Source organism: Drosophila montana, unplaced genomic scaffold, assembly GCF_035044405.1.
Source record: "Drosophila montana isolate Dmon_TW-CO22-7 unplaced genomic scaffold, ASM3504440v1 contig_3326_1, whole genome shotgun sequence".
NCBI lineage: Eukaryota > Metazoa > Arthropoda > Insecta > Diptera > Drosophilidae > Drosophila > Drosophila montana.
Genome location: NW_026998210.1, coordinates 346,285 through 369,114, shown reverse-complemented (window position 1 = coordinate 369,114; position 22,830 = coordinate 346,285). Strand labels below are relative to the sequence as shown.

The window sequence follows — 22,830 nt, the reverse complement described above, 5'->3', positions numbered from 1 at the left end:
CGTGTGTGTGCACCATACTATCTTCTTATCAGTTGGGAAAATAAATGCACTGCATATCGATAGCGGCACGAATAATCGATTGTCGGTAACAAACACCAGTGGCGATGGCAACATCGATTGCTTCGTTATTCTTTTCCAACTACTGGTCGGCGTGTGTGTTGCACTTGCATTTAATTTATAACAAATTTGAATTCGTTGGTACTTGAAATACAGAAATGGCTTCCATCAGCTTGTTGAACCCAAAGGCTGAATTTGCGCGTGCCGCACAGGCTCTGGCCATTAACATCAGCGCCGCAAAAGGCTTGCAGGATGTGATGCGCACCAATTTGGGACCAAAAGGCACAGTTAAAATGTGAGTACATTAACTTAAATCTGAGTTTAAAGCACGTCTCCTGCGCATGCATAAGGATTTCAGCGTTAACACAATCGCAGCGTTATTATTAACAACCGTTTTGCGACAGCTGCGCTGCCGCAGCCGCTGCCCAATTGAGGTTAAAACCGTCGAATAGCGGCATGCGTCATCGAGCGACTGAGATAGCAATAGCGCGTTTAGCCTACAAATGTAAGATTTAAAATCAACTTGCATTTGTTTAAAAGAATGTGCTAAATGAAACCAACGCTTTAACGATTTGCTTGTTAAATGTGCAGAGACATTTTTCTTCAAGCACTGCTGCAATCAAAGCGCACAGTAATTTTTTTTCGCTCTTTGGGTTTGCCATGTCTCACGCGCTCACAAACACACTCACACACTCTCATACACTTGCAAACATATGTTCGTGTGTAGACAGAGATGGAGTCATAAGTCTTGCATGCATTCTCGAACGTTCCCAATAAAGGGGATGGCTGCTAAACATCGATAAATCGTAATATAATGTTATCGGTGCAATAGGTATCCTGAAAATGTCCTAGGGAAGGTATTTTAACTTTGTCACGAAATGTGTAACAGTGCATAACTGTTTTTGATATTTTTCAATATTAATTAACATTGTTGATTTGCAGGTTAGTCTCCGGCGCCGGCGACATCAAAATCACCAAGGATGGCAATGTGCTGTTGCATGACATGCAAATCCAGCATCCGACTGCTTCGATGATCGCACGTGCCAGTACCGCGCAAGATGATTCCACTGGCGATGGCACCACCACCACGGTGATGCTAATTGGTGAGCTGCTAAAGCAAGCCGACATCTATTTGTCGGAGGGCTTGCATCCACGCATTATGGCGGAAGGCTTTGAGAAGGCACGCGACAAGGCGCTGGAAGTGCTCGACCAGGTCAAAGTGCCTGTCGAGATTAACAAGAAGAATCTGATGGAAATTGCCAACACCAGTTTGAAGACAAAGGTGCATCCGCTGTTGGCCGATATCCTGACGGAAGTGTGCGTTGATGCTGTGCTGACCATTGCCGGCGATAAGAAGCAGCCCGTCGATCTGCACATGGTCGAGTTGATGGAGATGCAGCATAAGACCGACACGGACACGCAACTGGTGCGTGGTTTGGTCATGGACCATGGCGCTCGTCATCCCGATATGCCCAAGCGTCTGGAGAATGCATATATCCTCACTGCCAACGTGTCGCTGGAGTACGAGAAGGCTGAAGTGAACTCTGGTTTCTTCTACAAAACGGCCTCGGAGCGTGAGGCATTTGTGCGCGCCGAGCGCGAGTTCATTGATCAACGCGTCAAGAAGGTCATCGAGCTGAAGCGTTCCGTTTGCGATGGCACCGACAAGACCTTTGTGCTGATCAATCAGAAGGGCATCGACCCCATCTCTTTGGACGCACTGGCCAAAGAGGGCATTCTAGCGTTGCGTCGCGCCAAGCGCCGCAACATGGAGCGTCTGGCTCTCGCCTGCGGCGGCACTGCCATGAATTCGCTCGATGATCTGCAGGAGGAACATCTGGGCTATGCTGGCTCTGTTTACGAGCATGTTCTGGGCGAGAACAAGTACACGTTTGTGGAGGACTGCAGGAATCCGTTGTCGGTGACAATTCTAATCAAGGGTCCCAACAAGCACACAATTACCCAGATCAAGGACGCCATTCGTGACGGTTTGCGCGCCATTAATAATACCATTGGCGATAAGGCTCTGGTACCTGGCGCCGGCGCCTTCGAGGTGCGCGCCCACAACGAGCTGACCAAGTATAAGGAGACGGTGAAGGGCAAGGCACGGCTTGCCGTCCAGGCCTTTGCTGATGCCCTGCTGGTCATACCCAAGACGCTGGCCATTAACAGCGGTTATGATGCTCAGGACACCATTGTCAAGCTAACGGTCGAGGATAGGCTCAGTCCGGAACTGGTTGGTCTTGATCTGGCCACAGGCGAGCCGATGAAACCCGCCGACCTGGGCGTCTATGACAATTACATTGTCAAGAAGCAGATCCTTAACTCCTGCTCCATCATTGCCAGCAATTTGTTGCTAGTCGACGAGGTGATGCGTGCGGGCATGACCAGCCTCAAGGGCTAGTTCCTCACCAGCTGGTGTAGCGTCTATGAGTTTCATCTAATATTAACCAGGCTAACTTAAACTACACAAACAAACTTACACACACACACAAACTTACACACATATGCACCCGCAACAACAACTAGAACTCAAATAACGACGAGTTGCCTTAAATGGGAAATCGTTATCGCTGCTTCGATAACTTATCGAACTTCAATAAGAGAGTCAAATGATAAAAAAAATATCTTAATTTCATCAAGTATTTCTCTATATTTTTTTTATATTACTAATGTTTACTTAATACGAACCATTGGTTTAAAAAATATATTAAACACCATTTAAAAAAGATTACGTCTTGAATTTAATTGCATAGATTGGGTTGGCTGAGATATAGGCTGAATACCGTTATTTGTGAAAGCTTTACCGCTTGACTTTGTGAGAGGGATGTAAGTCTCTGCGGATCTCAGCATGTGGTGTATTATTCAGTTTTGGTGGAATATAGGTGAGTACTCCTTTGCGTTTGTATTATCATTCTTTATTATCATAAATAGATTTAAATTAAATAAATGCAATACAATTAAGCACAATTTCATTGTACACACTATGAAATTAGATTTGCTTCATATCTGATCGCTCATTATTTCTTTTACTGTCTTACTTTCTTTTGTTAATTGCTTTTGTTTGCTGTTTATTGCCATGTTTGCCTTTATAACTTTCTTCGTGTGTTCTATTTTTTTTTTTAATATTTTTATTTTGTTTTTCGTTTTAAATTAAATAAATGTGAGTATGTGCGTGTGTGCGCATGTTTTTGTGTGTGTGTGCGTGTGTGTGTGTGTGTGGGAAATTAGCGGGGCTTGCATGAGCATGTGTGTGTGTGTGTGTGTGTGTGTGATTATGTGCATCTGCGGCCGCAGTCTCTATACAAGTTACAAAAGAGATCGAACGATAGAGCTTAAAGCTCACTATTCAATCTATCTATCTATCTTTCTCTCTCTCTCTCTCTCTCTCTCTCTCGCTCTCTATCATACTCTTTTGCGATTTCCTTTCGTTTGGGCATCTCTTTCGTAACTTTATAGAAAGTACGCGCTCGCAGTTTTCAATATGCGTTTGCTTTCCATCCTTTTCTTTCATTTTAAAATTTTAAATTAAATAATCGCATAAATGTAAATGTGCAATTCGCTTATTCGCTTTCTGCTTTGTCTACTAAACTTTAGAAAATACGTTTTTTTTTTCTTTTATAAAAAAATAGGCTTAGGGCAGGCGAACGCATCGCCAAACCAATTGCTGGAATTAACTCACGCTCTAAATCTAAATAAATATAAATAAATAAATTGTATATATAGTAATTAATTAAAAAAAAAAAAAAAACAAAAAATATACGCTTGTCAGGCAGCTGCTCTATGTGCGAGTGTGTCTGTGTCTGTCTCTGTGTGTGTGTGTGTGTGTGTGTGCTGTTGGGATTCTTTCTAGTTTATATTCCTCTTCTTCTTCTGATATTTTGCATGCCGAAGCTGAAGCTCGTTTCCTGATTAACTGCGCTGTTGCTCTCATTAACGGTTTCTCTCTCGTGAGAGAGCGCTGAGCGCTGACAAGCGTGCCATGGGCGAGAGAAATAGACATAGCGTGTGAGAGAGTAGGTGTGTGTGTGTGTGTGCGTATGGTAATGTATGCGTGGATGTCTGTATTGGTGACAAATTTGTGTGGTGTATGGTTTTTGTTTTCCTTTTCTTTTCTTATTTCATTTTGTTATCGTTTTGCAGTGTTGTGTGCGCCTAAACTTATGCTACGATTTTGTGCGGCTGCATCCATTTCTTCATGTAGTAGCAGAACAATGTGGAGATATAGAGCAGGATCATGAGCGCACAGGTAACGGCCAGCGCCAGCACAGACGTCTTCGTGGGGCATGGCTCGATAATGGTGACAGTCTTGTCTGCAAATTGTGGAAAAGAGACGAAACGAGTTTTAGTATTTGAGGTTATGTCGTCCTTGTTGCTGCTTACCTTTGGCAAAGTCTGTGCTTGGATCTGCCTTGAAGAACTCACGCTTCTCATCGCCAAAGTCCAAGACCAGTATCTCCTGCGAGATGTTCATATGATCCTCGCTCTTGGTGTTATTGCTAAGGAAGCGATAGAGAGAGAGAGAGAGAGAAGGGGGGAGTCAAGATCACATTCTTGCTTTGCCTTAACAGATTAGGACGCTCACCTATCGATGGAACGACGACGCCTTCTGCCCAGAGATTCGAATGACTCCATGTTCCATTCGCAGACGGCCGGCTCACAAGGGCCCAGACAGTATTTGACATTGCACTGGAAGATGACGCCGTAGCTCTCGGTAAAGCGGAATGCCTCATAGGTCGACTGCAGCGCATTGCCATCGGCTGTGAAGCCGGGGAAAATAGTGGGATCTGTGGGGCAGCCATCGTCGTCGATGATCTTGAAGCTGGTGCGTGCATCCTTGGCCATGGCAACGCAGCTACGTGCAAAGATGCCATAAGGAGCTGCAAGCAGGAGAGAGGGAGAGAGAGAGAGAGAGAGCGAGAGAAGGTTAGCAGTGACTCCTAGGTTCGGCCAAGTGTTCCACTCACTGTCTTCGGGTATCTCGATGCGGAAGTTGAGGCGATCGCCAATGCGCACAGTTTCCACCTCGCGTTGGCGTGTATCGAGGATGCGAATCCTTGGTGGTGGCGCCTCCGGCGATGAGTTAATGTGTATCATATCGGGATCGCGTATGGGCATCATGCCGAATGTGATATTCTTGGAGCTCATATCATAGGTGCACTTCACCTTGTAGATCTTGTCCGCCTTGGTCATCACGACGCTGTGGTGCTGCAGCACCACCGTGTTCGAGTAGACGCCGGTCTGTGGAGCAAGCGGCATGTTGATTCCGTTTGGCAACGATAAAGTGCATTTCTCAGTGTGTGTATACTTACCACGCTCTGCGTGTTGCAATCCTGCCCAATCATGGTCAGATCGAGACGGAAGGCATCCGAGTTGATCACATCAATGTTGCAGGTCTCCGAGCGGCCCAAGGCGTAGATGCGTCCATTGAAGGGCTTGTTGGTGCGCACCTGGACAGCAATGCGTGTGTCCTTGCAGTGCACGGAGACTAAGAGGGGGCACACACAGACAAAGAGAGAGAGGGAGAGAGAGAGAGAGAGAGAGAGGGAGAGATTCAATTAGTACCCAGCTAGAGTCCAGCTGTTGTTGGACTTACCGTCGTAGCAGGTGCCCGTCTTGTCGCAGTTGACATCGTTGCGCGTCATATTGGTCAGATTGGGATCCTCGATGGTGTCCAGGCTGACGGGCAGTGTATCGATCTTGTCGAGCGTGCCGGGCGGTGAGTTGTTGTTGCCAGCGGTTGCGGCAGATTTCTCGCACTGATTCTCAAAGTATTGGCCAATGGGCTCGCCATGATCGATCAGGGGACGCTCGTGATTCAGATAGGTGGATGGGCCATCGGGCAGCGTCTTGTGATCCAAGTGATACAGCCGGCAATTGTATTGGGCACCCTGGGGCTGGCCCAGGTAGAGGAACGAGCGGCACAGGAATTCAGACTCAATTTCGCAGGCCAGACGACAGGCGGACTCGGAGGTCACCTGCAGCTCCTTGTCCGTATAGTAGTGCAGGCCGACATACTGGGCAACCTTCTCCTCGGAGACGCCCATGCGTGCATTGGCAAAGGAGCGCGTATTCTTGCACGCCTGCGTCGGCTTCAGGCACAGATTCTCAAAATAGTCCGTGCCCTGGGCATCCACCAGCTGCACAAATTGTCCAGAGCTGCGGCGATCCGAGTCGCTGAGCACACACTTCATGTTATTGTAATCGTATTCGACGGAACGGCAAATGAAGCGCTTCTCGTTGAGGCAGGCGGACAGGCACGCCTCCTTGGTGCTGGTATAGATGAGTGCATTGTCCAGGCCGCGGATGATCTTGTTGGGCACACGCTCAAACGACCACGGACGATGGCAGACATTCTCGCTGCGCAGCTGCAGCTTCACCATATAGTACATGTTGGCCGAGCGCTGTGGCGCCGCCGATGGATTGGCCGCGGACGAATCGTTCTGCAGCTGGCAGTGCGTCTCCTGCGACGGCGACAGAGGATTCACAACGAAACTGAATGCCGCCGCCTGGCAGTCGGCCTCCTCGCGACACCAGCCCTGGCACTCGTACAGCGACAGATTCTTCACACTGTAATATGTGGTGCCCGCGAAATCGTAGTCTGTCAGCTTCTCAAAGGCCATGCGTGCCATTGCCTGGCCGGGCAGCATCATCAGCATGCCCAATCCCAGCGTGATGAGCATCAGGCTGCCAGAGATCCTTGATCTTCTGCCTGTTCTCTGTGTATTGCTGCTGCTGCTCCGCCGGCTGCTGCTGCTGCTGCTATTTGCTGCGGTTTCCATCTGAAAGTAAGCAGGAGAAGGAAGAGGCAGCGTTTAGTTGTGGTTGCATGTCTTGGCCGCTAGGTGGCGTCTGTTGAACCGTGTTGCTATTTTCGATATTCCTAGATATAAATTTGGCTATGTCAGCTGCCTGAAACTTGCATCTGCCTTGCAATTTTTGGCGGGTTTCTTGCTACATTTTCAGCCGTAAGCTGTAAACATTTACAGCTGCCTGTGACTTGCGGCGGGTTTCTAGCTGCCTGAAACTTACATCTGCCCGCTATTTTGGCGGGCTTCATGCTACATCTGCCTGGAATTTCGGCGACTTTCAAGCTATATGTGGCCTATTTCACTGGTATTCAGCTAGAAACTGTTGTCATAGCTGCAGTCTTGGCTATTTTCCAGCTAAAGAACTGTGCATTTGCCTGCTATTTTGGCGGGTTTCTTGCTAAGTTTTCAGTGGCCGTCAGCCGTAAACTGTTAACATTTACAGCTGCCTGGAATTGCGGCGGGTTTCTAGCTGCTTGATACTTGCACCTGGCGGGGTTCAGGCTAAATTTGCAGCCGTAAACTGTTAACATTTACAGCTGCCTGAAATTCCGTCGACTTTCTAGCTATATGTGGCCATTTCCACTGGTCTTCAGCTAGAAACTGATGTCTGTTGGCTATTTTCTAGCTAAATACCAGTGCAGCTGCTTGCAATTTTGGCTGTTTTTATTTGGTGCCCCATTGAGTGGGATTTTAGCTCTTATGTATATTTTCAGCATTTATTCACTTTTAGCTATTTTCAACACTGGCTTCAGCTACTTTTCTTGACCGCCAGGTGGCGTTTGGCGTGCAATGGAATTCGGTTCTGCGGCTTGTAGTACATCCGGCTCCATTACACGCTTAACTGAGCCCCGAGCGAATCAGCGAACCAATAAGAACTCTGGCTAGCTCCGCCCGGGCCCACATTCGCCTGCATTTCTGAAGAGTTTAATGAGCTGCCCCGACGGAAATTACAATGGAGAGGCGAAGTGGGCGAAGGGGCGAGGGGGCGTTCCACTTGTGCGCTTCGTTGTCTTATTGACGATTTGCGGTTTGAAATTCTAATGCCCCCTAGACCCAAGTCGAAATCGAGCTGTGGCATTCCTGTGGCTTTTCTGTCGAGCGTGTTGCAAATTGCTTTTCTTCTTCTACTTCCACTTCGAGTTCGTTTTTTTTTTCTTTCATTTTTTGCAGCTGACCCCCCAAATTGGGAACATGCGGGACCTGGCCAAAGCCAGACTCCGATTCCGACTCCAGGGCCAGCTGAAAAGCGAAAGCCTTTGCTACCAGTTGCCAACTCATTCATATTAATGGCGCGAATCGATTCACTCAGTCGAGTGCATGAATGATTCAAGTGCCCACTCACATTGTTATCACCATTCATTCAAACTCAGCACTCACTCACTCACTCACTCACTCGCACGCTTGCAAATCAATCAAGTGGCCAAACAGAGCTGTCAATTCATTGCAAATACATATGGGTATTATCTCGATTCAATTTATTCAATCATGCACTCACTTAAGCATTTATCAGCCATGAGTTGGCTTTGCTCATCTAACGTTTCGCCTTGTTGTATCTATCCTTTTATCTAACTGAGATGCCTCTTGAAGAGGCTTAAGATGCCTCTGAAATGGGCAGAAGATAGATTCTTCGATTCCAAAAAGTATATACACATATATATTCTTGATCAGCATGGTGAACTGAGACGATCACCTCGTATCTGTCTGTCATACATTAGCTACAGACTTAAAATCTACAATTTTTTTTAAAATATCGATAAATATCGATTTTAAGACATTGTTTTTTGGACACAACTCGAGAGAACTATAAAAGCCTACAGCATATTATTACTTGATTTTATTTATTTAAAACTTAGATACCAAAAGATTGTATGCGCAGTTTCGTATTCAATCCGAACGCTAGTAAAGCCATTGTAAGTATCGATTATATGACAATTCACTTGCTATTCATGACCATTTCTGACACGCTCGACTCAATTGTAAAGACTCGTAATGTATTCGCAAGAGCATTCATTTGCATTCGAGTGCCTGGAAATGAAGTGAATGCCATGCGGAAGTCTTTGCCGGCGTTGCCATATTTGAGTATGAGTACAATACCAAAACCGATACCGATACCGATTGCGATACCGATTGCGATACCGATTGCGATAACCGAGCAGCAGTTGCGTTTTGAGCTGCATTTATGCATTTAAATATATGGATTTTTAAACGCCCTGCGGCAAAGCGACTGCTGTTGGGGCCCAGCACCATGCAATTATATTAACATATTCAATTCAATTTGTTTGCGGAATTGTGCCAGGCAAAAGCGGCCAACCATCGTGCTGGGCTGGGCCAGCATAGCGCAATTATTTATACGAGCGTATTTATAAGGCCCCCCGTCTAGGGATTGGAATTCAAGAAAAGCCAATGAAAATGCCCCGTATTGGGTCGAGGGAGCGCTGGGGCTTTCGTATGATTGCAGCGCTCGGAACGTGGCTATTACAAACAATATTAACTCACAGGTTGCCAGCGCGAATCGCGAAACGCGCGCGCATCCAATTCGAGCAATCGTGTTGCCGCCGTGTCCAATTGCCGCAGCAGCAGCAGCAGCAGCAGCAACAAGAACTGGCAACACGAGCAACATGAGCAACATTGACAACGACAACGACAACAGCAACAGCAACAGCAACAGCAGCGACAACAAATGTAGCCACGATGTATGAAATAGGTGGCAAACACAGTCAGCGGAATGTGTAGCGTGTTCTCAACCAAAGCGACAGCAACAACAACAACAACAGCAACAGGAGCAGCAATTGCTGAAGCAGCAGCAACAGCAGCAGCAGCAACAGCATCGCTGGGAGTCGCCTTCATGCCCTTTCAAAGGGTACTTATAATTTCTGCATAAACTATGTAACTTATAGAAGAAGACATAAGATATATATATGCCTGATCGGTGTAAACATTCAATGCGATATAGTTAGCCACGTCTAGTTTGTCAGTCTAAGAGCTAACAGCTTTTCTTAGAGATCGAATCTCTATATCGTGTAGAAGCCAGAGGAAAGATCTGTCTATATATGCCAGATCGGCTTAAGCATTCAATTCGATTCAAGTCAGCTACATCTAGTTTGAATCGGCTGGATCGGATATCTATATCATATAGAAGCAGAAAGTCAGCATTTATTAGTTTAAGCCAAATCAAGGCAACATCGAACTACTATATCGTATAGCTCTGTCGGCAGGATCCGGTTGAGTTTTTTAATGGAAAGCCCAGCATCGATGTACGCCTCACATGTCTATAAGTTCGCATCAAATCGGAGTACTATATCGTATAGCAACAATCGGCTGATATAAAGCTTTTCGCGAAAGAGCATTTAGTATTCGGTGTGCAGTTTTTACTCTTTTTATACCCTGAACCCATTGAAAATTGGTTAAAAATTAAATTATGTATTTGTGCAAATGTATGTAACAGGCAGAAGGAAGCATCTCTGACCCCATAAAGTATATATATTCTTGATCAGCATCAATAGCCGAGTCGATATAGCCATGTCCGTCTGTCAGTCCGTCCGTCTGTCCGTCCGTCTGTCCGTATGTATGAACGCAAGGATCTCAGAACCTATAAGAGCTAGAGACTTGAAATTTTAGCTGTAGGTCTTCCTAGTCCCCGCGCAGATCGAGTGTGTTTCCGATATTCGATAACTTGCCCCGTTTCCAAGTAATCGATAAAAATCGATATCGAAATCCTGTTTTTTTTAACAATTTCGGCAAATAATATGAACTAGAGCCACCAAACTTCTAGAATAGTATATATACTATATCAAGTATCTTTCATTTTATAGCTATAGCCTGTCGGAAGAGGAAGAGGGTTCAGGGTATCCCCTGGTCGGGAGCTCCCGACTAGAACCTCTTACTTGTTTTTTGTTTTGTTTTTGCTTGCTGCCAGTTCGTGTTGTAGAATTGGCAATCTGCATGAGAGTCGCAGCTCCAGTTGCAGCTTCGGACGCCCGCCCCTTGTGGCACAGTGGCGGCACCGGCTCCGGCTCCGGCTGCAGCTTGGAAATGAAATGCGTTTGAATTGCGCGGCAATGCGCGGGGAGCCAATTACATGGCCACAGTCGAGCGATCTGCCTGGCCAGATAAAATGCAGAGCGCAGAACGCAAAACGCATGCGTTGCGCATTTGACGTCATTGTTGCAAGTTGCCCCTGTTGCAAGTTGCCTGCTGCCTGTTGCAATTGCGGTTCACGATTCCAGTTTATTTATAGCCCCAAATTGAGTTTATTTTTGGGGCGTCCTTGGTTTAAGCGCAGCGCACTTCTAATTTGACTTGCAACCGACAATGTGGCTGCCACATTTCTGTTGCAATTGCTGCTGGCTGTAATTGCGATTGCAATTGCGCTTGCCACTTGGCACTGGTAGCTGGAATCAGCTGCTAAATGTCGCCGCCGGCTAACAGGAAACGGCAGCTGCAGCAGCTCGCACATGTGGCGCCCAAGTGTTTGGCTATTGCGTTGGTGTTGCATGCATCATCGCATCGCGGCAACGGGTGGGCGTTAACCGAAATCCGAAAGGGCGCTCAATCAATGCGAATGCAACTAAATGCAACAGCTAAAAATAACAAGTGGGCGTATTCCAGGCCGGAGTGCACGACTAAAACATACCCTGTAGTCTGGCTGTGAGCTATTCAAGGGCGTTGGCAACTTCAGATTAGCTTAACATATGCCAAGCGACAGCTTGAATATTTAATTTGGTAGCCCTAGTCCTTGAAGTCCAAGCAGTGCAATTATTGATCGATATTTATCGAGCTGGTAGAAATGCGGCAGCTATCGAAATAATGATAACCACTCGATTTGTGCCCAAATAACAAATACGTTAGCCTCAGCTCAGAGCAAAGCTGGTTGCGTTTTAACTGAGAGAATTTGTTATCGATATCGGTTGTTGCTTATGCGCAAATATCAAATTTATAAGCGCTCCGATATACAACTTTAAAGGAGCCCGATTGCTGATCGATATCAATCGATTTGCCTGAAACGAAATATCTGCAGTTCACTTGATTTGCCTTTGCTTTACGCTGTTCATTGCAAATATGAGCATGTAAAACATGGCTGAAAATCGATAATTATCGATTTCGGTCAAACAGCGGCAAACGTAAGCTTAGCCTAAACTGTTTGGCGTACTAGGTTTTGTTTTTTTTTATTTATACTATTATTATTATTCACAGATAAATAAACGGATCAGAAATCGATATGTTCTGAAATTACAATGGATACAGGGTGTAGGAAGAATAATTAGCGCAAACTGCGCTGACTCGAATTATGAGTTTGACTACGAGAATGAATATAAGTATGGGCATGAGCATTTGCATGAGTGTGAGTATGAGTATGGGTATGAATGTGAGTGTACTCATCCCAAACTGCTGTCGGCAGAGTTGGCCGCTGCTCTGCTGGCCTGCTGGTCTGCTGGTCTGCTGGTCAGTGGCGCGTACTTAGTTAGATGGATGATGCAGTGCTGGGTAACCGGCAATCAAGAAAATTGTACGCTTGCCTCCCATTGGGAATGGCAGGCAATGTTCTGTGGGCTGGCTTGGGGTATACATGGCTTGGGCTGCCTTTTGGTTTTAGGTTCAGGCACTCTCTCTCTCTCTCTCTCTCCTGTGGGCGCCCTGTGGCTGAGCAGCAGGCAACAAGCTAAAGGTTATCATTAGGCACGTTTACTTCCTCTTCGCGTACGGCCTCTAATTACGAGGCAAGTGAGCAAGTGAATGCCACAAGCAGTCGCAAGATGCGAACAAGAGCGAGAAGAACGCACATGAGCAACATTAGATGAGCGGCAAGACGGAAGACAAATGAATGATCGAAAGAAAGAAAGAGGCACAGCCAGATGGGGCCAAAGCAAAAGGAAAACTCACCAAAGGTCATTCCGTTGGGTCAATCAAAGGGAAAAGCTGCGGCAAAAGCTACAACAAGAAAACAAAACTGTTAAGCTCCATATATAAAGACTGTTTGTGCTGATTGACTGATGGACTGATTGACTGACTGACTGACTGATAGATTGACTGATTGACTGACTGATTGACTGATTGACGGATTGACTGATTGACCGATTGGTGATCAGCTCGTGGCCCAAGCCGTTCTATAGTTTCCCTATGCAAAGCACGCTAGAATTGGTCTCTTTTTACATTCCACCCGCAAGTGTGGAAAATGCGCGGATTACATTTGTAGGAAGTTTTTTTTTTTTCGACAATCAATCTTTGTGAAAGTTAAACTGAGACGTGTTTCACACGCTTTGCTCAAAATGGAAAATGGGATTGAAAATATGGAATTTTTGGCCTTGGGTTCAATTTGAAAGCTGTTTCAATGACTTTTGTGGCTCATCCCAAGGTGAAAAGCGCGTTAAAAGCACATTTGTTTTTATCATTCGGCGAATTTAGGCAACAATTCTCACTGGTTGGAAAAGTTGAGGCAGAAAAAACGCTGAACCGGTAATTTCATAGTATAATTATAATAATAGTTCATGAAAAAAGGCAAAACAATACAGAACTAATGCACAAAGCTGGCCAAAAAGAAAATAGCCAAAGAAATGAGGAAAAGCAAAGCAAAACTGGAAATTAGATAGTTAACAAAATAACGGTGACAATGGAGACGACAAAGCGAACGGGACAACGCAGTGAAAGTAATAATATGCAATTAACTCAATTCAAATGAAATGCGAGAAGACGGCTAAAAAAGGCCAACAAAAGAAATTCATAAGAGCCAAAGAAATGGCCAGCGGCAATATTTTTGCTCAGTTTTTTCTCATTTTGATAGAAAGGCGAAAGACAGCGAACAGTAGCCAAAATGCCAGATCCAACACAAAAGAAGTTTCAGTTCTTATTAGTAAAACTGACAGCAAGCTAATTATAATGCCAAACAAAGCATATACGAATATATATCAATATATATGTCAATATGTTGATTTGGGCGTTGCGTGAGTTTCAAATTGATTAGCCAAAAGCTATTCGAATCAAGCGAAACAAACAAGTTTCTTATAACTGGACATAAATTTGATGAAGAGCTCACTGAATGCGCACAGATTAATTTAGCTCGCCATTTAAAAAATTATGTGAGCTTAGAAGAAATCAAAGTTACTAAAAAACAGAGCAAGTAAACAATGCGAATCAGTTTCTATTCCAAGAATATTTATTTAAAATTGCATTGTTATTATTAGTTATTATTTATTATTTATTGTTTATTATTTATTATTTATTATTAATTATTTATTACTTATTATTTATTATTTATTATTTATTATTTATTATTTGTTATTTATTATATATTATTTATTATTTATTATTTATTATTTATTATTTATTATTTATTATTTATTATTTATTATTTATTATTTATTATTTATTATTTATTATTTATTATTTATTATTTATTATTTATTATTTATTATTTATTATTTATTATTTATTATTTATTATTTATTATTTATTATTTATTATTTATTATTTATTATTTATTATTTATTATTTATTATTTATTATTTATTATTTATTATTTATTATTTATTATTAATTATTGATTATTTATTATTTATTATTTATTATTAATTATTAATTATTGATTATTTATTATTTATTATTTATTATTTATTATTTATTATTTATTATTTATTATTTATTATTTATTATTTATTATTTATTATTTATTATTTATTATTTATTATTTATTATTTATTATTTATTATTTATTATTTTTTATTTATTATTTATTATTTATTATTTATTATTTATTATTTATTATTTATTATTTATTATTTATTATTTATTATTTATTATTTATTATTTATTATTTATTATTTATTATTTATTATTTATTATTTATTATTTATTATTTATTATTTATTATTTATTATTTATTATTTATTATTTATTATTTATTATTTATTATTTATTATTTATTATTTATTATTTATTATTTATTATTTATTATTTATTATTTATTATTTATTATTTATTTCAGACAATCAAAGAATTTTAAACACTTTCCATCAGAAAAAGTCAAATGATTCGCTTGCAAAATAATATCTATCAAAACAAAATGATCTAAATAAAATATATATTCATTTTAATGAAAATCTCGCTTTGCTGCAACGCAATATAAAAGAACATCAAACAAGTATTTTACATTTACCAGCACTATTGTTGATTGCAGCTCAACACTTTAAATTTCACTTTAAACGTTTACCCACACTGCTCTAAAATTAACACATGCGCCACGGCATTCAAATGCGAATTGAGTTGGCAAACAAATCTTTGCAGCAAATCTTTAACAAAGCCCTCGAGCATCTGATTTTCCAGCTAACTCACTTCCTCTAACGACCCCCCCCCCCCCCCCCCCCCAAGCGACGCCATCGCGCTTTCCTTGCAACAAAGGTTTTTCTCTTTTTTGCATTTAGCCAACACTCGACGCGTATCGAACATGCAAACCGTTCTAGTCGTACACATGAGTGTTCGAGTGTGTGTGTGTGTGTGTTCGAGTGTGTGTGTGCGTGTGTGTGTACACTCAAAACGGATGTCTGGGCCTTACGGCTTTGGCATTGCCATCTGTTCGGGCCGTTTGCCGTCCGTCGGACTGTCGACTCGATCAGCGGCGGAAATGGAGGCCTTTTCATATTTGCAATTTGTTGTCACAACACGCGAGTGTCTAAGTGAATGAGTGCATTTGTGAGTGTATTTGTGAGTGCTGCCCTCTCTCTCTCTCGCTCTCGCTCTGCGTTTAGCCGCTTGTTGCAATTATGCAATTTTCAATCATCGCAGTTTAAAGATGCGCAACGTGCAAGCCTCCAAGTTGAAACACCTGCCACAAGGTGTGTGCGTGCGTGTGTGAGTGTGCGTGTGTGAGTGTGTGTGTGTGTGGCTGTGCGTGGCTTTTGCCTATAGACACGCCGAGTCCCAGTTCCATTGCCCAGTTTCGCATTGCAATAGAAGTGCGATGCAATTATTGCTATCGAACAATGGAGCACGGCAAAACATGTCAAGGCGCAGGCAGGCAGGCAGGCAGGCAGGCTGGCGGCAGGCAGCACAAGTGCGCCACAGCTGGCAGTTGCATGCAACAAATGGCTCTGGCTTTTCCCACTCCAACCAACTCGCTGCCCGGCTGTGTGTGTGCAAGAAATATTAAGAGTTATAATTAAAAAAGAAGAAAGCAGCCAGCAGAAGACGAGCGTGAGGCAAGCGAACATCACGCAGCGGCCTTCATCTAATGCTGGTTTGTGCCTGCTGCCTCCCAACATGCCAACATGGACGAGCCTTGCGAAAGGGCACTTGGCGTATTCAGTGCAAAATTGAATGGGTAAAGCTGCAGTTGTTGGCCAGGACGGGGGCTGCCACAAAATAATGACGGGCAAATTGCATTTGCATTGATACATAATATGTGGCCCAAACTGCGCCAAGGCTGTGACTTTGCTGCCTGGCATTGATTGCCATTTATCAGTGGCATGCCACCAGCAACGACCTGGCCGAGCAGGTGCTTGCGGCCGGTCGCACACAATTTGTTCAAATATATCATTTAATGTAGTATAATATAATTATTGGCAAAGGATGCGACTTAAAATTTTGCTTGACTGTCAATTCTACATCCGCGCACTAGCCGAGAATTTGAACCGGTCACCTGCATTTGTGTTGGTTGCCTCGAGAATGACAAAAATATTGCTTTTTATCTATGTTTGTAAAACGAGTACCTGTGCTGATTGACTGATTGAATGATTGACTGATTGATGAGCAGCGTAAGCGCTGTATTCCATTTGCAAGCGTGGAAAAAACGTGAAACTCACGTATTTGTGTTCCGATTGAAATAAAGAAAAGAAACTTTTCAAAAATTCTAATTTTCAGCCTACTCTCAGACAGAACTTTGTAATATTCTTGTCCAGCTTTGATAGGTGAACTGTTTTAGCTAAGCGTTGGTTAATTAGAGCCAGGCATAACATGCCTAAGAGCTGTGCAAATATTTCGAATTCGTGTGCTCTGAAAACGAATGACTTAGAACACAAACTTGTTGTCGCCAGTCGACAGTCGCCGGCTAGCAGTTGCGTCTGTTTCTGTCCGTGTGTTTGAGTGCGCTATTAAATGCCGTTACTAATTTATAAAGTTGACACCCACTTAAAGTGAACACACAAAACGAGTCCAGACATGCATGCTACCCCTGCCGCGAAAGAGCAACCGAATCAGGCTGATTGCCTGTCACGGCAACAGCGGCTCGGGATGTGCCACAGGTGTTGCTGTTGCAGTTGCAGTTGCAGTTGCAACAGCCGCGTTCAATTTAGTATTTGATTTGATGCCAAAAGCCCAAATCGGAACCGAAAACAAAACAACAACAACAAAAAAACTGGCCGGAAAAATGAGGCGCAGAGAAAGCTGCTGGACACGGTGCGCGGCTGCCTGATTGCCCGCCCGTGGCCAAAGTTATTTGTGTTTGTTGTTGCTGCTGTTGCTGCTGCTGCTGTTGCTTAGAACCGGAAATTTATTGCATAACAAGCTGAGCGCGGCAAAATATCACATGATAGCCTGATAGCTGAGGACGTGGCCCGGCCAGGTTCAGGCTCCGGCTCCGGCTCTGGCTCTGGCTCTGGCTCTGGCTCTGGCCAGCTGGACTGCCTCAAGGTTGTTTGGCAACACTTAAGAAATGGGGATGTGTGCATTATAGAGGGTTAGCGCAAGGATTGCGGCGGGGCTAAGCTAGGCTAAGCATATTTGAAAGCGCATCTCTCGCTCGCTCGCTCGCCATTGATGCAGTCGCAAGATATGCGGCCAACAAAAATGAAAAACGGGTGTGGTGTTTGCCCACGCTGCGATTGGGCTGCGGCCAACGTGCAACTCGGCTGCGGAGTTGATAAAGCGGGCAAGGGGAACGGGGGGTGGGGGGGGGGCAGTTGGTGCTGGTTGCTGATGGCTGGGGCCCGGGTCACACATTTCATAAATTCTTCTTGGAATGGCCAAACAGATTGTCTGCGCCAGCCAAATCCGGCTGTCAAGAGAGAGAGAGAGAGAAGAAGAGAGAGTGGGAGAGAGAGGCTGAGTGTGGGTGTGGAAGAGCGCGCAATCGATCGTTCAATTGTCTGAGCGCATGTTTGGCAACTCGATTTCGATCAGCTGTGTGGGCTGCGGCTCATTCCTGGAAGCAGCAGCGGCAGCAGCGGCAGCCAACACGACTCTGCTAGCCACTGGCGCAACGTGGCCAACTGCGGCCAACTGCGGCTACGCGGAAGTTATGCCACAAAAAGCCATTAGCCAGCAGCAGCAGCAGCACCAGCGATGGCAACAAAGAACAGGAGTCATTAGAGCGCATTTGAGTCGCGGAATGTGGCGGATAACAGACGCAGTTGCAGCAGTTGGAGGCGCGCCGAGACAAAGGAGATGAGCTGTGCGGCAAGTGCGGCGTTGCATGATTTATGGCAATTATGATGATGACGCGGCTTCAATGCGCGCACAAATTACAATTAATTGCAAATGTTGACCCCGCCTAGCCTATACCAATCACGCCCTCCCCCTGCACACACACACACACACCCCACACACCCTGCTGCCCAGCGTCCATTACGAATGTGGCTTGGCCTTTTTTGGTCAACAAGTGAAACCCATTTGGCCTAAGCACATGTTATGACAGCCCATTTGATCTATCGAACCAATGAACAGATCTTGCAACAAATGAAAGTGATTAGCGGCAGCTACGAGCTGTAATTTTCCGAAAATACTTAGTTACCAACAGCAGGCTGGGTCTTCTGGCTGATATAGCAAAAAAAAAATGAAAGACTGCGATGAAAGCTGAGTGCCATAATCCAGAAAGTTGATTACAAAGCAGATAAATGCAGTGTGCAACAACTGTAATAGTTTTACAACACTCGCGGCTTACAATCGCAATTGTTTTCCAACACTGCAACGCGTGCACGTAGTTAGAACTAGAGTTAATGCCATCGAAAAGCTTTAAGTGAATAAAATACTTTAAAGCAAGCTTTAAGCTTGACAAATGTGCTGTCTACCGAAATTGAGTATTTATCTAGCTCCACTTTGACTTGTTGTCAATTACTAAAAATATAGCTTTAAGTGTAAAAATGAGCTTTTGGCTTAAAGCTCAGCGGATATACATATATCGAAGAGGATAAAAGCTTATAAAAGGCAATTTCTAAAAACAAAACTAAAAGAACCTAAAAGCTCTCAAATAGCTTAAAGCTTGATTAACTTGAGGGCAGATTTTACTATGCCTTGGGCTTTATTCCTTGCTTAAATGTGAGATTAAGCCAGTGTCATTCTGTTGCCATATCTTGAGTGTGTGCCACATAAATTATAAATATATATCGGATTGTACTCAGGCTGGGACATGACAGCCTGTTATGATAGACTGGGCTATTGTATCTTATCGTGGCCTGTTGTTGCCACATGTTGCGCGTATTTTTAGCCAAGGCATTGGCTCATTACAACACGCCTGACACTTTACCAACAGCTGCAACAGTTGCTCTTGCCGGCGCTAGAGATTCGCTGCAGCGGCAGCGGCAACAGCAGCTCATTAAAAACTGTTGCAATTTAAAGTTGTGACGGCCTATTTTTAAATGCAAAACTCGCCCGGCCGCACGACAAGACAATCAGGACATGGAAATAATTGAATGCGCCAGGCCACAGCCAGAGTAGGAGAGAGGCAGAGGGAGAGGGGGAGGGGGAGGGAGAGGGGACAGAGGCTGGATAACAACGGCAACAAGAGCAACATTGGCATTGCTAAAGATGCCACATGAAGATGACCAATTTGCTTGCTACATGGCAACATGGCAACATGGCAACATGCCACAGCAGCAACCGGCTCGATAAGCAAATGCGGCCAGTTGCCAGCTGTGTACGTGTGTGTGTGTGTGCTACTAAGTGGCCCATTGTGGCTCATTTTGCAGTTGCAATTTTAAAAAGCAGCATTTAATTAAACCACAGCGGGATAGAGGGTCAACAGGAGGCAAGGGGTGGCTGTGGCTGTGGCTGGGCGGTAAATGCCGCACGTGACGTTGCAACTGGCAACGGAATGGAATGCCATGTTGCATGCTGAATGATTGTGCATGTTTTGTGTGTGTAGCGTTCTGTTTGTTAAGAATTATGTTGTGTGTGATTTTGATGGCATTTTACACACACACACATACACCGCACACACACACACACACACCGCACACACACCCTCTTCATTTGCAGTTTAAATGTGGCACGCAATGCCGCAGAGCGAAAGAGGCAGCTACGTGAAGCATGCGCCGCATTTGATTAAGCCCAATGCAACAAGTGGAAGCCTGCGCGACTAGCAGATACCCTGTGCTAGTTCTCTAGACTGTGGCTGAGCCAACGAAATATATTATAATAAACATACTATAATTATATATAACTATAATTTAATATTCAATTAAAAGTTTTATGTCGTGCCGCTTTTCGACCTTTTCTGTTTACAGGGTATTTGCACATGCTGTGGCATGATTGATCGCAGCAACAATGTTGTCATTTGCCAATGTGTTTGCTCAGACATTAATAACAACACGCCGGTTGCAGCTGCTGCTGCTGCTGCTGCTGCTGCTGTTGAGTGCAGTCAAACGAAAGACTTAGGCAACAAACTTGCGCTGATTTATATATATTTTTAGCACGCCAAATGTTTTGATGGGCAGCTTTGCTGCGGCAACTGCGGCTGCTGCTGCTGCTGTTCATCATTTATTACAATCAAATGTAAATTGCTGCTGCTGCGCCGGCAACTGTTGCTGGCTTGCTTCATTAGGCAGCTATTAGCCGGTAATGGCAGAGACAGACAAAACGTTGAACTAAGCAGGCAGCCAGGCAGGCTGGAGAGTAAGCTCTGGGTTCAATGGGTGCCACTGCATGGTTTGGCAGCTGAAATTGTTGTTGCTGTTGTTGTTGTTGTTGTTGTTGCTGCTGCTGTTGCTGGGGCCCTAACTGTATGGGCCATTAGGCAAATCGGCTTAGAAAGCCATTGTCAGCAATTGGAATTGCTGAAAAAGAAATTACGGGCATTTGTAACAATTATTTGCCATTATCAATGAAATGAAAGCGCCGCCAAGCCAAGCCAAGCCAACGCAACGTAAAGCAACGACGCAACCCTCGCGCTTTTTGTGGCTTATTGTGGCCCCTGACCTGTTTGAAGATTTCAACTGGCGCACAAAATTGAATTGAAAGAAAGCGGGGGAAAAACCAATAAGAAAACTGAATGTGCTCGTAATGTGCGTAAATTGCGAGAGTGCAACTGAGAGCAAGAGAGCGAGAGCGGGAGCGAGAGAGAGATGCGGGCAGAGCGCGAGCGCGGTAAAAGTTAACGGGCAGCGCGAGCGGGAAGAGATTGCGGAAGAGTTGGAATGAATGAGTGTTATTTGTTTAAGTTGGCTTTAACAGCTTGCGGTCGTTGCCGTTAGTTGACCTGGTTAACAGCCTGAGATAAGCGTTAGAAAACAACAGCAACAACAATACAGCAACGGAAATCAAGCACAACAACAACAGCAGCAACAACGACAGCAGCAACAACAACTGGGCAAACTGGCAACTGGAAGATCTTTGAGAAATGACTGCATAACTCAGTCGCAATCGCAGTTGCAGTTGCAGTTGCAGTTGCAGTCTCTCAGCCTCTCAGTTAACAGCAGACAGAAGACAGCAGATAAGCCAATGCGATAGAAGTAGTTGTTGTTGTTGCTGTTGTTGGTGTTGTCGAAAATTGCTGTTGCCGCCCGCTTGGGCCATCACAATGGGGGCCACTTTGAAATGGACTTTGATTTGAATTGGGCATTTTTTCGTTGGTTGGTTTCGATGATCAGCAACAAATTGTTGGACCGTTGTCTGTTTGTCTGGGCCGCAGCCAAAGGTCGCCGCATAATCCGCAACAGTCATCGCCAAAAGGCTACGCACGTAGCAGCAACTGTTGCTGCTGTCAGCCCTGGGCATAAGTGGACGAACGCGACTGACTGGGGCTGTCATTAGGCGCGTCATCATCATCAACTGGCTTGATTATCAGGATTTGATCGCTGCTTAATGCTAATGCATTTGGCATTTTGTTTGCTCAACAACAACAACAACAGCAGCAGCAGCAGCAACAACGACAACTGCAACATAGACGCTGCATGCTAATGACGCACAATTGCTGTGGGCAACACTGAAAGTATGCAGAAACTGCGACTCAAGACTCTATAAAAGCTGGTATGCTGAAATGACACTTTCAGTGCTTTTTTATTTTATTTTATTTTTTTTTTTTTGTTGCATTGAAGCGACCATCATAAATTGTATCAGCTCGAACGAAAGTGTCGCTTGCAGGAAATGACTCTATTTTTTTTTTGTAGATTTAAAGTGTTTCTTTGTTTTCAGCTATATAAAATCGATTAATATAGTTGCAGGTAAACAAATCGAGAGGAAATTGCGTTTAGCTGTTATCGATAAATCAGTTTGAACTCAACAACAGCTGCACTCTACACTTAACGATAAGCGTATGTATATTTTCCCAATAACTGAACGATAACGGAGTATCGATAACTCGATAAACAATCGATAAGTGTACAGGTTAGCTCGACTTTAATAGCAATGTTTTATAAAAACTTATTTCAATAATTATCGATAAATGTATATCCTCGTCAAGCTCAACAGCAGTTATCGATAAATCATTTTGAACTCCTCCAAACACTTATCGATAAACGTATGCACATATTCTGATAACTCAACTCAAAACATTTCAACACATTTACTGCGTATAGATAACTCGATTTAACGCAGCTTAATATTCAGCTCAATTCAACTGAAAAGTTCTATAAATGTGCAATTCTTGACATCTATATCATCAACTCAATTAAATAATTATCGATTAATGTATAGCTTAGCAACTTAGGTGCACATGTCAATAGCTCAACTCAGCAGTTATCGATAAATGCATGTCAATTGCGCTCAGCCAGTTGCCAGCTACTCATTTATCGATATACGATATCGAATGCTTTTAAGCCGC

The 22,830-nt window shown here is 43.9% G+C and overlaps 2 protein-coding genes across 2 annotated transcripts in view; one reads left to right on the top strand and one right to left on the bottom strand.

The window, feature by feature from the left end:
* Nucleotides 1-118: 118 nt before the first annotated feature.
* Nucleotides 119-2,788, top strand: CCT6 (chaperonin containing TCP1 subunit 6). The gene is made up of 2 exons (XM_064691129.1): nt 119-352; nt 1,000-2,788. The coding sequence occupies exons 1-2, from the start codon at nt 216-218 to the stop codon at nt 2,459-2,461; spliced, it is 1,599 nt and encodes a 532-aa protein (XP_064547199.1). The 5' UTR covers nt 119-215; the 3' UTR covers nt 2,462-2,788.
* Nucleotides 2,789-4,192: 1,404 nt separating this feature from the next.
* tyn (trynity) overlaps nt 4,193-22,830 on the bottom strand; it is a 46,719-nt gene continuing 28,081 nt past the window's right edge. Inside the window, exons 4-9 of the mRNA XM_064691120.1 lie at nt 5,654-6,839; nt 5,370-5,545; nt 5,025-5,298; nt 4,643-4,937; nt 4,441-4,556; nt 4,193-4,370 (exon numbers count right to left, since the gene is read on the bottom strand). Of these exons, the coding sequence (XP_064547190.1) occupies nt 4,219-4,370; nt 4,441-4,556; nt 4,643-4,937; nt 5,025-5,298; nt 5,370-5,545; nt 5,654-6,839 (2,199 nt within the window). The 3' untranslated portion in view covers nt 4,193-4,218. The remainder of the gene's footprint in view (nt 4,371-4,440; nt 4,557-4,642; nt 4,938-5,024; nt 5,299-5,369; nt 5,546-5,653; nt 6,840-22,830) is intronic.

Bases quoted from the DNA above. Each gene is read 5' to 3' on its own strand.
- CCT6 (XM_064691129.1), top strand. From the start codon at position 216: ATGGCTTCCATCAGCTTGTTGAACCCAAAGGCTGAATTTGCGCGTGCC. The intron at 353-999 runs GTGAGTACATTA...GTTGATTTGCAG, and splicing joins CCAAAAGGCACAGTTAAAAT to GTTAGTCTCCGGCGCCGGCG.